The sequence below is a fragment of the Pezoporus wallicus genome, unplaced genomic scaffold (genome assembly GCF_028554395.1).
Source record: "Pezoporus wallicus isolate ANWC-B61680 ecotype Strahan unplaced genomic scaffold, APGP_CSIRO_Pwel_v1 scaffold_7402, whole genome shotgun sequence".
NCBI lineage: Eukaryota > Metazoa > Chordata > Aves > Psittaciformes > Psittacidae > Pezoporus > Pezoporus wallicus.
The window spans coordinates 3564484-3579216 of NW_026641037.1; the positions used below are offsets into that span (position 1 = coordinate 3564484).

The 14733-nt window shown below is 40.4% G+C and overlaps 1 protein-coding gene and 1 long non-coding RNA gene across 2 annotated transcripts in view; one reads left to right on the forward strand and one right to left on the reverse strand.

Annotated features, from left to right (window-relative positions):
* Nucleotides 1–96: 96 nt before the first annotated feature.
* LOC130605969 (uncharacterized) lies at nucleotides 97–1860 on the reverse strand. Its single transcript, XR_008973838.1, has 3 exons — nucleotides 1802–1860; nucleotides 1039–1113; nucleotides 97–353 (listed from the first exon to the last, which is right to left on the reverse strand). It is a non-coding gene; the product is annotated as an uncharacterized LOC130605969 (long non-coding RNA).
* Nucleotides 1861–2278: 418 nt separating this feature from the next.
* WWTR1 (WW domain containing transcription regulator 1) overlaps nucleotides 2279–14733 on the forward strand; it is a 64935-nt gene continuing 52480 nt past the window's right edge. Inside the window, exon 1 of the mRNA XM_057421866.1 lies at nucleotides 2279–2973. Within this exon, the coding sequence (XP_057277849.1) occupies nucleotides 2582–2973 (392 nt within the window). The 5' untranslated portion in view covers nucleotides 2279–2581. The remainder of the gene's footprint in view (nucleotides 2974–14733) is intronic.

A 14733-nucleotide genomic window follows, 5' to 3' on the forward strand; every position in this document is an offset into this window, starting at 1 on the left:
TAAACATAGAATAACAACAGTACTATGAGAATTTAGTCTTACAGTTTTAATCACTTTCAGATTAGTAGAAAGAGATGCTTTGGCCTGCAACATTGGTACAATAGCAGCTAATTCTCTTATTCAGTAAAAAGTACAGCTTGCTGAAGGAGACAGTTCTAGCTGTAATAAATGTTTAAATTTAGAACAGATGTGAATATACTTACTCATGAGATACAACACTCTCTTATGGAAGTGGTCTAATTAACACAGATGAGAGGGCACCACATTATTAGAGCTTTCCCTTGAACAGCCATGTCATCTGGAAAGGAATGTAGTCAGTAGCTGGGTGTGCCTTTACTCAAGGATACAGAGGCCTGGAGGAAGCAAAAAAGCACTTGTAAAGGCTGTGTGAAAAATCACTCACGTTCAGATCACTATCTGTGCAATAGCCACACATACACATACACATGCAATCATCTAATATCCAATGGTTTTAAACAAGGAAATTGCAGGGGGGGAGAAAAAAAAAAAAAAAGATATGTAATAGCTGCATAACCCTGGAGCAGGTGCTGTAATTAGCACAGCTGTCTGGGCTAGTAAAAATGCCAGCAAGTGACCCCATAAGGAAGCAGTAGAAGAATGGTACAAAAGATAGCATGGAAAATTCTTAGAGAAAGGAAGCGTAAACAAATCTCAGGAGTACTGGGTTTCCTGACCAGAAATATAGCATATGTGGGAAGAAAAAAAAAAAAAATCAGCAAGAAGGAGATCTGCCTAGCTAATGGAAACACAAGCAGGAAATGTAAGGAAAAGTAAATGACAGGGAATATTTGTTGAAGCAAGGAAATCAGGAAATGCACAAGCAAGATCTGTTCCATAGACCTGGCTGATTCTAATCCGGAGTTCATGTAAAACCTCTGCATTACCGTTAAATGTTGCACTGATAAAGGGACAGCGATTGTTCAAGAGCCAGGTCCAAGCTCTGATGCCAAAAATGATGTTCAGAACAGTTCATGATACTTCTTAGAAATAAGTAAGTTTAAAAAAAACATAGATTACTTGCCTAAGACTTTTCTACTGTGGATTCTTGTTGCGGAGGAGGATGTATTCTTATCAGTCATCATAATCCGGAGTCTGTCCAAAGTGCAAAAATAAAATGAAGAAATGCTTTACTAAAATAAAGTTGTACATTTGCATAACCAATGTGTGATATCTGTATGTATGTAATCATAAAAGCTGACATTTTCTATTGTAAAAACCAACAGTGAAGTTGGAAAGCAAACATCATTCTTTACAGATGCAGCTACTGAATGTACTGCAGCTACAGATGCAAATTCTGGTCACATCACTATTCAAAAGGTGTTCCAAGTGCACCAAGCAAATGAGACAAGATTAAATAAAAATGTATTACATTTACTTTATAGAAGCTTAGGGAATGCATTTTGATAGTAGCTGTGGCTTCTAGTACAGACTAAATAGAGGACAAGCAACTGTTTACAAGAGGTCAGGATAGATCCATGAAATGTCACAGCTGTATCTGAAAGCACCTATGGATAGTGAGTTGGAAAGATTTATGATACAACTCAGCACCAAAATCGTACCTGTCAGCAAAGCACTAAGCATTACCTAAACCACAACAGAATAGTTGCGGGCCATGTCACTACGAATGCTCCCTTCCTTTTTTCCCCATTGCCATAGCATCACTGAAGTGTGCTATGGAGATCGTATGTGAACTAATTTAAGCATCAGTTTGCCTCCAGAAATTAGTATCACCCATGAACTTTATGAACAATGGTTTTAGAGCAAAGCTGATCAGGTTTACACAAATTCAGTTGCATCAGGAGAGAAACTGCTTCGAGTTTCCTTGAACACTGAAGTGACGCCCCATGTCACTGTCACTGAAGTGACGCCCCCTGCAGTGCCTGACAGGAAGGGGCAGCTGCTCCGCCTGCGGCGGCCCCCGTCAATTGCCGGGCCATGCAGCTGCACCCGGCAACGGACCACCCGGTTCTGCAGGCACAGAGCAGGGCTCCGGCGGAGCGGAGTGGGTCCGCGGTCGCCGCGCTCACCCGGAACGCCCCGCCTGGCGGCCCTGGCACCGCCTTCCTGGTCCTGCTAACTTCGTGCGGGACTAGAGTGTGGCGGCGCGACCAGAAGGACAAAGGGGGTGCGAACACAGGCCCCGCCGGGCTCTGAGGGACAGTCCGTAGCCCCGGCGTCCCAAGGGCTCCTCTGTTGCTCGGCGAGACCACCCCCGTCCCTCAACGGCTTCGAGCGCCCAAAGTTTCACGGCAGTTGCATAACTGCGGGCGGGGCAGGGGCCGGGCCGAGTGCTGAGAGGCGGGCGGGAGGGGCCGGCGCTGCCTTCGTCCCACTGCTGCCCGGCGCGGCCCGGCCCGGCCCGCGGGCTGACCCGCCCGCCCGGGACACCAACGCTGCTGGCGGGGGCGCAAAGGCACTCATCGCCCGCCTCGGCAGAGCGGCGCCACCCCTGAAGAGCCGTCCGCCTGGCTCCGAAGGGCACGTCCTCGGCGGTGGCCTGCAGCGGGGCCGGCGTCGGCTGCTGCCTGCTCCAGAGCCGCCTGCTCCCGACGGGTGGAAAATGAATCCCGCTCCTGCGGCTCCGCCACCAGGGCAGCAGGTGATCCACGTCACGCAGGACCTGGACACGGAGCTGGAGGCGCTTTTCAACGCGGTGATGAACCCCACGCCCAGCTCCTGGAGAAAGAAAATACTGCCTGAGTCTTTCTTCAAGGAGCCCGACTCGGGCTCGCACTCGCGGCAGTCGAGCACGGACTCGGGCGCGCCCCCCCTGCGGCCCGCCGCCGCGCAGCATGTCCGTTCCCACTCCTCGCCCGCCTCGCTTCTGGGCTCGGGGGCCGCGCAGCAGCACGCGCACCTCCGCCAGCGCTCCTACGACGTGACGGACGAGCTGCCGCTGCCGCCCGGCTGGGAGATGGCGCTCACGCACACGGGACAGCGGTACTTCCTCAAGTGAGTAGGGGTCCCAGGCCGGAGGCCGGTTGCCGTGGCTTGGTCCGCGCTGAGGGAAGGAGGGAGGGAGGGAGAGTGGTCGGCCAAGTTTCACGCCGACCAGCCGAGGGTAGAGGGGGTTGCTGTGCTGGCCCTGAGGCGAGGGCGCCGGGGGTTTCCAAGTGTGAGGTAGATGTGGAATCCGAGGGGGAGGGAACGTCTTCCCAGTGCAGCAGTGGGAAGAGGAGAGAGCGGGGTGAAGCGAGGCGCTGGCGGGAGGGTAGTTACTGGAGCATGTGAACTGTTGGGCTTCACAGCTTCCCTGCTTGGCTAGGCGTCCCAGATTCATTAATAAAAACTTATTAAAGTTTTTTTAAAAGTGAGTTTAATAGCAGTTGTTCCCGGGAGTTTTCCAGGAGGTGGGACCGGGGCACTCTGTGCCGGTGCCCCGTTCGAGGTGAAGTAGGCTCGGTGGGAGGGACTGCGTAACGCGGGCTCCCGGGTCTCTAGCTCGGTTCTAACCGCGAACCCGTTGTGCTCGGGTCGTGGGTGGCTTTTCACAAACGGAATGCACGGCTGCAGCACAAGTGGTGTGTATGTGTATTTATAGCATCCATATCTTTAGGGACACGGGAGGAGTCTTCCTTATTTTAGTGACAGATTTGGAGAAGTGTAACATAACTGCCTATCCCTTCTGGCCAGAAATTTTGGCTACCGTGTTATTTATGACATTTGGAATTTGATCTGAAGCAGTTTAATAGGCCTGAAAATATGTAGTAATTGTAAAATGTGCTTAGGACACAGTGCCTTGTTTTGGTAGATTCTGTATCTGCTTCAGATTCATTGCGAATTAAATGGCACTGTGTTAACCAGGTAAATACACAGTGACAAAATGTTTGCTAATGAAATAAAACGTTTGCTGATGGAGCATGTACCCAAGGATACTGAGGGAGTTAAACTGCCAGGGCTACAGGAGATTATTCACTCATTTGCTACAGCCCTTAGTCAGAATAATATTATCTTGAGTTCATATTCAGCTTTGTGTTCAGCCATAATAAATAGCATATAGACAAGGCATGAGGGGAAAGAAAAAGGATATTTACTGTGTAGAGAAAATACATGCGTAAATTGCATGATTCTATAATGATTTCTTTGCCTTGTTGCTTTGGAATTTCCAAATGATTACTCAAGACCCCAGTCTTTGAATTACTCTGCACAGAGTTTAGATTTTTTTATCTCTTGTCACGCTCTGAGCGACTAGCAAAGCAAAAAACTATGTTTCCTTTCTTTCTGCCATTCTGTATGTTACTGTATGTGATCTATAATATTGAGTGAACATGTGCCAGCATCCAAACTTAGAAGTTTTTATTAAAAAGTTTTATCATCAGGTTTATCTCCTGAATGAGAGGATCATGTTGCTCTGCACTTTACATGTATTTTTCTCAGTAGAACAGGACAGAGAAGTGGCTGACTGACAGGAGCACTGTAAGAGATCATTTGTAAATAAATATTTCATATAAATTCTTTCTAGGGCTTGGCCAGCAGGTGTTTTCAAATACCTCTGGCTAAAAACTACATAACATAGTATGTCTGGTTTTTTTTTATTGACTAATAGTCAAAATGAGCTCTTGTGGTTTCACTTTCATGTCACACATGTCTGAAAAAGAGACTTTTCCAAGTTGATGGATTCTTGTTGCTTAGGCTGAAAATGCAAGTTCTCTTTAAAGAACAGTTGGTGGGTAAAACCCCAGAGTGTCTTTAATTTTTTTCCAAATCCTGTCAACAGTAATAGTCTGATTATCATAATCCTGTTTTAATATAAAAGTTTAATTGTATATGTAATTTGTTATTTTAACTTTGTCTTTATTTTGTTTGCCCAGTTTTATTTATCCAACAGAACTTTTCTCATTTCTATAAAAATTAATTTGAATAATGTATTTCTTTATACTCCAGTACTTTTGGGAGTAATACTTAACCATAAAATGATCATATATGAACTATAATATTTTATGAGTGGTCTAATATTTTTCAGATGAAACTAGAATTTTCTGCAGAAATTTAAGAGTGTTTATGGAAAGCAGCATTTAACCCAATGTATTATTGCACATAGTTTTCAAGTCAGATGATGTGCTTGAAAATCCCAGCTGGTCAAACGAGGCATACAAGGTTACATTTTCCTATTTTCAAGGGAAAAGAAAATTTGCCATTTCTTTCCAAGTTAAATTATTCATAAAGATTTTTTTATAGTCATTAGCAAAAGAAAATTGAAAAGCAAATTAAGATTAGCTAAATTAGGTCCTGTTAAAGTTCAGAATGCAGTTTATTCTATTTAAATATACTTTGAAGAATTATTAAACAAAAGCAGTGCTGGGAGTTTCAGTAAAGAGTGAGCTAACCTTACTGACAGGGAACCAGCTATAACTTCAAGCGGTCGCACTCCTGCATGTCAGCTCCTGCAGAAATTTTCTGGCTGTGACTGGAAGAAACATAAGTAGCCTGGGGACCACTCCACCCTGTAATTAAATACCAAACCGCAGAAGTGGGGGGTGGAAAACAGACTAATGAACACACGCACACTTACAGCAGTGTTATCTAAAGCATTTTTCTGTGTGTGCATGTGTGGAAAAAAATTTAAGTGTGATGTATTTCTGATAAAAATGGTTTCTGGAAGGACAGTCAAACTGCCTTGCATAACTCTTGTGTCGGTAAGTGGGAATATCACTTGCCTGTCGATCCACATGCTAAGCTGTGTACACATATTCTGTAGAAAGAATTTTTCAAGTATTACTTTCCACTGATTTTGTCTTCAGGTGGTTCAGACTCATATTTCAAATGAAGACTAAGGTTTTAATGTTCTCTCAGTGTGTGCACAGTGCTTCTTGGTCAGACTGATTTCATTCCAGAAGGTAAACAGAATATAGAGAGTACAGCAGCATTTGCACTGGGGAGATTTGTGAAACTATTGGTGCTGTTACTTTTATCACATTGCAGTTTTTTAAATGTTACAGTGAACATTTGTCATACCAGGACATATTTGCCAGTAGATCCTGCTCAAGGGGGAAGAAAGCTAATTACTTTCAATATTTGATTTGCTCAACATGTTGCATTTTTTTTTCTCCTGGTTTCTGTTGGTGGAGAAGCTTGATTTAACACGTGATCAATTTTATATGGACAACATAAAAAGTAATACTTTTTTACTGACAATGACAAAACGAACCATATGAAGATAGTTCAAGTGCTCAAATGATTTCCAAATACAGCTTTTCCCTGAAAGCTTTTTCTGTTAATTCTGTAGAGATTATTATTTTATATTGATGTTGTGCATGGTACTGCACAGTATTCATAATCAAGATACTTTTCTGCCTCAGGAATGGTAGTTACCCAACTAGAAATCAGGGAGGAGATGGACAATGCATAAGGCAGTTACTCTGTTAAGTTCTGATAAAAATGTAGAAAAAGCTAACCATGTATGACACCTTTACAGTATTGTTCAACAGATATTACCACAGTTGCTCATGGATGTAATGCGTGTGCTGTAAGGTTGGGCTCACATGCTGACATTCTAGAATGCCATGCTTTCAAATTAAATGGTGGAACACGAAGTGGCCTAGTAATTTATGGAGAGAGCTTTGTAACTATATACACTGATTTTTAAAAATCAGAATGTCAGAAAATTTTAATTTATTAGTGGACCGCATTTTGGTTCATGAGCTTAAAATTCTGTTTTGGTTTAATACAGGTTTTTTAGAGGTAGCTGCATTTGTTGTTAAAGTTACATGAGTGTGTAAACAGATGCAGATTTACTTACAATGACAATGGCCTTATAGCAGAAATCCAGTGATGTGTTAAAAACTATTTCTAGGGTCTTTGGTTGGTCCTATTCAGAGCTAGGTTATGTTTTATTGCCTGGTAGGGATCTATTTCAGATGTTGACCAAAGAGAGCTGGTGAAAAGAGCAAAACATATTTTAAGTTACTGTAGTGTAGACTGACTCTACAGGTCTGCAGCTAGAGTGATGGATTGTGTTCATTGATAATGGCCATAAATGGGGATTTAATGAAGTCTGCTTCAATTCCTAGCAGTAGGATCTGCCTGGTTTAAGCTTATAATTTACCGTGAGGTGAAAAAAGTTATTAATGTGTTTAACTTTGTGGAAATTAAAGTTTTTCTTCCCATTAACAGTTACAAATATTTGGAATAGATTAAAATTGGACTGATTCATTGGAATAATTTTTGACCTGGATAGGCAAATAACTTCATTTGATACAAATTTGTTAAGCCACTTTGAAAAGAAAAAGTAAGCTAATTTCTATGTTGATGTTAGAGTCCCTCTTAAAAGCTTAAAAAAACTACCAAGCTATTTATGAGCTACTTTTTTTTCCCTCTGTATTTGGTAGTAGAAACAGTAACACTTTCTGATGAAAACTAAAAGTTACTCATTTTCTTGTCCACCATAGTGTTGTCTCATGATCAATAGACTATTTTCTCAGAGTCTAAAATCATGTCACCTGTGATGCTTAATAAAATTGGGTGGATAATGTGGTGCTTTAAATGTAGTGCTTAATAAAATCTGAGAACAAAAGCGGATCTGCAGTGACATTCAAGGACACATTTGATTTACAGATGTGATCTAATTCTCTCGTCAGGTTTTCTGAGTTAGGATGCATGCTACATTTTTGATTTAGTTGTAAAGTGTCATTGAAGAAATCTTTAAGGAAGGCTACGCTGAGTCTAGAAATGTTACCAAGAAGAGTTTCCTTTGAGGAAATATTTAAGAAACTTACTGTAAAGGATGCTCTCCACACAAAAGCTGCACTGAATTTAGGTGTATGCACCTAAATGATATGAGGAAATTGGTGACAACTCTGCTATACACACTATTGTGTTGATGCAGAGTTTGTTATATTGGACTGATGTACATGTCTAAGCTAATAAATTAATAATGTGCATGCAGAATTGCATAGATTTAATGAAATTTATCTTGAATGTGGTGAATGAACTGTGGTGTTAGTGTTAAAGCCAAAGTCCAGGAGTATTTGTGCATTAATGGATGACAACTGGCATGCATCCATCTCATAATATGAGCAGAAAATAAAATTGCTTTATGCATTAATCATTATAAAATAATATTGATTAGTATATTTTTAGAAAGCTGAGTATACAGTAGATACAGGTATTAATTAAGACAGCTTCTATGAAAACCAAATGGTTTTACTGGAACTATATGAAAGAGTATAGTCTTTGCTAATGGTTTCAGTTTCTCAAAGAAAGAAAAATGAAGAGTAGGTTTATTTTTGCAGTTTCTGTGAGATTCTAGAGTCAGCTTTTAAGAGATGGTAAACATTTAAAAGGTTTACAGCCCATCTTTATCCTGTAAATGGTAAATGACAGGGCACAGAGCTATCTGCTACCCAAGCCAGTGAAACACAACTTTGAAGAGGTTTGAATCTGCAAAGTCCTTTCCAACTTCTTACTGTTCACTCCTTCACATCATGTTGGAAGAGTTGGTGGTTTGGGTTTGATTTGTTCTCTGTTCGGATGCTTGAAGTTGAAAATTGTTTTACCCATAATTCTGTCTCTTTGATTAAGGAGGTTATTACAGGACAAGAGCCTCTTTGTAACAGCATATTTAGTGCTCTGAGGCCTAGCGTGACTAGCAGATACAAATCGTATGGAAGCAATTAAATCCAAAGGAAATGTCATGTGGGCTGAATTTCAACATACAGACTTGTGGCGTTCACTCCCTTCATTTTAGAGAGATGGGTGGGTGTGATGTGGGCTGGAGGTGGAGGGCTTGTTTGAGGTTGGATTATTTAATTTTATTCTTTTTTACATTGATTAAGTCTAAGTCCAGACCTAGTGTGAATGCTGATGTCTGTGACTGTTGTATGACTTCTTCAGGAATGTAAAACTTGGGAACATTGCATGGTTCTGCTGTATTCCCTACCTATGACTTTTTAAGGCAGATGTGACTGAAGACAGACAGATACAGGCTTGCTTAGAGAACTGAACAGAATGTATAATGTTTGAACCAAAATAATTTCTTAGAGCACTCCATGAATCACTACAGTATAAAGGGAGATGTGAAAAAGGAGTTCACCGTCTTGCACTTTCTCATAGCTAAGGGCATGCAGATAGGTAGTTACAATGTAAGCACAGCAGTGGTAGAACTGCAAGTACAGATACATCTTTTCCTGCAGTAACTCATTTGTCTGCCCATACCCTATGTAACGTCTGCTGGCCCTTCCTATTTTCTTGATCAGAATGCTCCTTTTTCTTCATTTGGTATCAGTCAGTCCCTAATCCTTTTTGGGTTCAATATTCTGAAAGTCTTTCAGGTTTGTGAATAAAAGGACATTTCCATGGTATATTTGAGGTTTTCCCTGTACCACAAGTAATCCTTTTTTTCTACCTGTGATCAGTTTTCCTAGTCTGTCTTCTGTTGGTGTTTTTAAATGTTCTACATTCCTATTTTTCAATGATTGATTCGTGAGCAATGGTGTAAGCATCACAAAATAAAGTAACAGCCTTCTATCAAGAAATTCTTAAAGGTTGCATTAAACCGTATTGTGTTTCCAAAATAAAAATTTGGTTTTGAACTGTGAGTCTTACATTCTGTGTGTTTTGGGGTTTTTAAAAGAAGTTATCAGAACTTCTTGATTCATGTGTTTTCTTAGGCTTCACCTTCATTATGCAGCACCTAAATACAGGAGCATCAGAGAAGAAGGAAGCATGGGAGTTTGGGAAGCTGACCTAGGTTGAAGGAAACAGTAGTGCAGTTCCTGTTGTGCTGCAGAGGGTGACTCTCTTAGGAAATCACGTAATCTCTCCATGCCTTCATTTGTGGTATGTGAAACTAGACAGATATGTTTTCCCACTTTCTAGTAGCTCTTGTGAAATAGCACGTTAAAGATTGAGGCACTAGCATGAAACTCAGAAGTTTCCATAGTGATGTTGATAGTGCAGGACATATGCAGTAAGAACTGATCAGTGTCTGTTCTTTTCCATTGAAAACTTCAGTGTATTGAAGCTGTGTACAGAACAAGCACTAAACTTTTACTCCACAGAAATCTGAGTTTACATCCTTTTGCAGTGTTGCCGTTCTCAATGGCCACAAGGCTTGTGTTTCCATAGGGTGGTTCAGACTTTAATCACTAGAGCATCCTAGTGCAGTCACTGGTGATTCTTGACCATTCTACCAGCTGCAGGAGTTTAAAATCCCTGGAGAGGATTGCAGATTGCTCTTTAATATGCTTCTCCTGTGTGTTTGTTTACAAAAGCTAACTATAGTTTGTACAGACTACAGCAACACCCAAACCACCTTTGGAGGCAGCACAGAATTTTTCATAGGAGCAGACTGCACAGATGTAAGAAGGCACCTTGCCCAACTGGAGTTTGTTAGATTTTGAGACCTATTTTCAAAGGTCTCTTAACTGTTTAATCATTTTGGAGATGTGGATTTGGAGTCTCTTTTTGTTAAACAAAGGAAGAAAGAAAAAGAACAAAACCAAACTGGTTTGTTTCATTTGTTTGCCTAAGCAGCCTTGTACATGTGAAGGTGGAAATGTGAATGTTATTTTCAGAATCTTCTCAAAATATGGTATTTTCAAAAGCTTCAGGAATAAAAGTAGTTACCACTTGAGAGAGGGTCTGGATTGTCTGCTTAGTTGGACAGTATGGATGTAAGGAGCTTTTTAATCTTAACATGCATTAAGGTTGCTTTTAGAGCCACCCAGGAAGTTACATTGACAAGAATCCTCTTGTCAGTGCCATCACTCACCTGCATTAGATATCCAGGGACTGGAACAAACCAGGCTTTGCATCAGTACATGAGTACAGCCTGCTCTGTGGGGTCATCACTGTACAGCTTTGTGGGGAATGTAGTAAAAGGTCAGCATTTCTAAGAGCAGAATTTAGTGTGGGAGTTCTACACAAAAGGTTTTTTTTATGTCACATTTGGTTTTGACACTACATTTTCCTAGTTATGTTTGTCATTTTACTCATTCTACTGTTTATATTTAAACAGAAATTTCAGTGCTTTTGCCTTGAGGAAAATGTATTTTTTGCAAATGTGTGTAGCTTAATTGCATAGGCACATGTCAAAAATGAGGCTGTGATGTTAATGTGAAAATTGTGGAGAAAACATGTGCATGTGCAGTCTGCAGCTCCTCTAACTGACATCACAGTCTTGTTGGCAGGAGGGATGTAGTGATGGCAGTGATTCTTATATCCCCTTATACTGCAGAGGATAGAAATTATATAATTTTCTGTCAACCATTCCTGTAATGAAGACTTTTCCAGTCATGGGATGATCTTTTCACAGATGTTACCATCACTGTCTCTCAGCCCCGACATCACCGGAATAGTAGATTGTAATCTGAGGCATTTTTATTAGAGGTGGCAGTGAGTTCCACTTTTTATTTGTGTTTTACATTTGGCATTTTGATTTTTATCTGCTGCTGAAAAACTTTATGGCAGTGGAGAATCAATGAAATTATGCCACTGCAAGAGCATGGACCACGTAAAATTGAATAACTAGAGTAAAAGAGATTTTTAGTGAGACTATTTGCAACTTACTTAAAGTGGAACATTAAATGGTTGATAATTAAGAGACATTAAGGTGTTGCTGAGATTCAGCAATGAGAAGGCAATAAAGGTATGTATGTTGTAAAAGATACTTTGTCAAAGCAAGGAGAAATCCTGGTTTGAGATTTGTTACATTCCCAGGATTAAGAAAGCATCTTTTTCCAATTCTGCCAAACTTGAAAGCAGAAAAATGTTGAATCAGTCATCAGACAAAATCAGTCAAAAGACAAAAAAGAGGGGCACAATTCCAATAAAAAAACAAGCAAACAAACAAATCTCATGAAACTTTCTGGAGCTACTAATTTTCTATGACTTGATTATGTATTATGTTTTATTTACATTTCTTTAAATTAATTTTTCAATATGATTTGTTCTAAGTGCCCTACAAACATAGATTAAGAATATAAAAAGCTCAGTTTCAAAGTAATTCTGACAGCCTTGTAAAGGCCTCTGAAGGCAGTTGTTGGTACAAAGATCATGGATGTGATCAGCTGTAGTGCAGCTGTAGCTGAAGGTCACCCAGCCAGAATGCTATACTTTTATCTACCTTTGGGAACGCTGTTAATTGTTCTTGTTGTCTTGCTTTAAATATACATCTGGAAAGGGAAAATAAGGTTCTCTGGGGAGCCTGACAGGTCATTTTTTTTTCAGTGTCACACTCAGCCACACATAATTAGACGAAGTTTAGCTTTGAATTCAATGTTTGGGGACTTGCTTTTAATTTACTAATTTTTTAAAGGCACTTTCAGAGGGCTTTCTTGTTTTAAATGTGCTATTGGACTTGTGTTTGTGTGACTATTTTATAAGTCAGCAGGAAAACCAAGTTGATGTAATGGAAAGGCAGAAGCTTAGCTGTTTTGTTAGGTTTAAAAATTTATCACCTCTACAATCTAAGAAGTGTTGCAAAAACATGTAGTTGGATAATTTACTTCTGCAATGAAACATCTGTCTTGGAAAAGATGCTTTGCAAAGTAGGTGATTGTTACACTGCTTTTCTTTATTGCAAATTAAAAGTTTGATCTCACAGGTCCATAGTTCTGATAGATTACTCTTGTGAATATGAATTACTTAATAAAGCATTTTCAAAATGAAATCCAGAAGCAGAGGACCCAGACCTCCTTGCTTGACAAAGGTGTGAGACTTCAGATTTGAAACACACGCTTGGTTACATGTCAGAGTTTTATCTGTGGCTGGGGTGGCTGCAGTGTGAAGCAGTAGCTGGAGACCGCAACATCCAATTGTGGTCTGTTCAGTGAGCAGTCATGTTGGAGAGATGCTTCTGACTGCAGTGTTAACATTCTGTGACCTGTTTCTGGGGTCCCACCATGACAAAGGACTGGCAGATCAGGCAGTCTGACTGCCTGCATCTGGTACGTAGGGGTCCTGCAGTGGCAGGGTGTACATTGCTGCTCAGGTGCCTAAGCTGCTGGTGACAGTGGGGTGAGTGTCAGGACTCTTTTGGTACCCTGCAGTTTGAGCTTGGACAGTAAGAGTCAGTGAGAATATGGTTTTCCATTGAAAGAATTCCATGTCTCATGTTCCCAGAGAGAAAAGGGAGTCCCAGAACTTTAAATTTAGAATCTATGGGTTTGTTCTTCTCTTGCATCCTTACTGAAGATGAACCCCATGACCCATGCTTCCAAACAAGCAGGTCCTGAATAAGTGTGGATAACCCTAGTGACTCAGTTGTGGGATTTTGTTCTCAGAGTTCTCTTTTGTGCTCAAAACAAAACAGTTCACCTCTTAGTTGGTAGCCAGTGATTGTGATTGCATTTGGTCCCCTGTCCAAGTGCAAGGAAGAGGACACAAAAGTCAGGAATGCCCCTAGAGAATTTGTATGCCCTCTTCTAGCTTTGGTTCCCTAGTTGGTTCTTCTAGTTGGTTCCCTAATAAAGGGCTGATATGCTCTAGTATGGGAAATGCCACCCACAATGCGTTTTGTGTTGCTTCACTAGATGCCTTTCTAAGTTTAGATTGTCATTAATGATCTGAGAGATGTCAAACTCTCCATAACTTCTGTAGGCAAAAGTTTGTTTTAAATGCTTAACATTTAACCAAGATGAGGCAAAACTTTACTTTTCAAGGTTTATTCATTTGGGTTTTTTACTTCTAGTACCAAAAGGAATAATTATTTTTTCTTGCAAACAGCTGAAGTGAGGGATCAGTGTATTGATGTGTTGAGTAGCTGTCCCAGCTTGAAGACCTTTTAGTTAGGACTCTCACCAAATGTGTTTGGTTTTTGATGTTAATTAAAATAACCCTGCTGACATGATGAATAAACTGATTTTGTTCGCTGATGCCTCTGTTTGTCTCACCGAGCCACAGCATATTGTTAGATAACTCTTTTTCAACAATGACTTGAACGTAGTTTTTTTTTTTTCCTGGATTCTATCTTGTGATGAGGAAAGAATAATTCTGTTCTGCATGCTGTAATAGTTCTTGCCTCAAAATTTGACTTTTACAGGGTCATCTCTTGGTATTAGCCATGCCAATATTCACCCTACCATAGATACTCAAATCTATGGAGAAACATAATTTTAAGCAGTTGCCTGCAGTGACTGAATGACTCATATTATTTTCTTCTTGTCCTAGCACTGCCTTCAGTTCCTGGTGGATGCTCTCCTTTCCTCCCTGTAGTAGACTGCTCTGATGACAGAGGGATGATCAAACTTTGATTCCTTTAATTCTGTTTATTTATGTCAACAGCTACATCTACTATCTCCTGTGAATTATTTGATGGAAACAGACTTGACATGATGTTCCATTTGGATGAAGTTCATGCTGCTGTGGCAGGTCACTGTTTTGCATTGCAGTGTGGAAATGTATGAACAGTCTGTGGCACCAGAAGTGGTTTCGGGTGCTGTATGTTCCAGAAAGCAATTCTTGCATGATCTGAGGTTGTGCTAGTGCAAAGAGATAATCTGGTTCAAGTCCCACAGTCTGCTTTTTAGAAACTGCCTCAGATTTAAGAGACCCACTTGATTATCATATAGAGACTGTTGATTTTCTTGTCAAATAATTGCCAAGACTTGGGCATTGCAGTTGATTCCAATGTTTGGTGCAGTATATTTATAGACAAATACTTCTTAAAAAACAATTAAATTGTGATGTTTTGATGTGCACTTTTTAGCAGTTTTTACAGATCTTGCTTAAAATGACATGTAGTACATTAAACAGTAAGAGAAGCATAAGCTT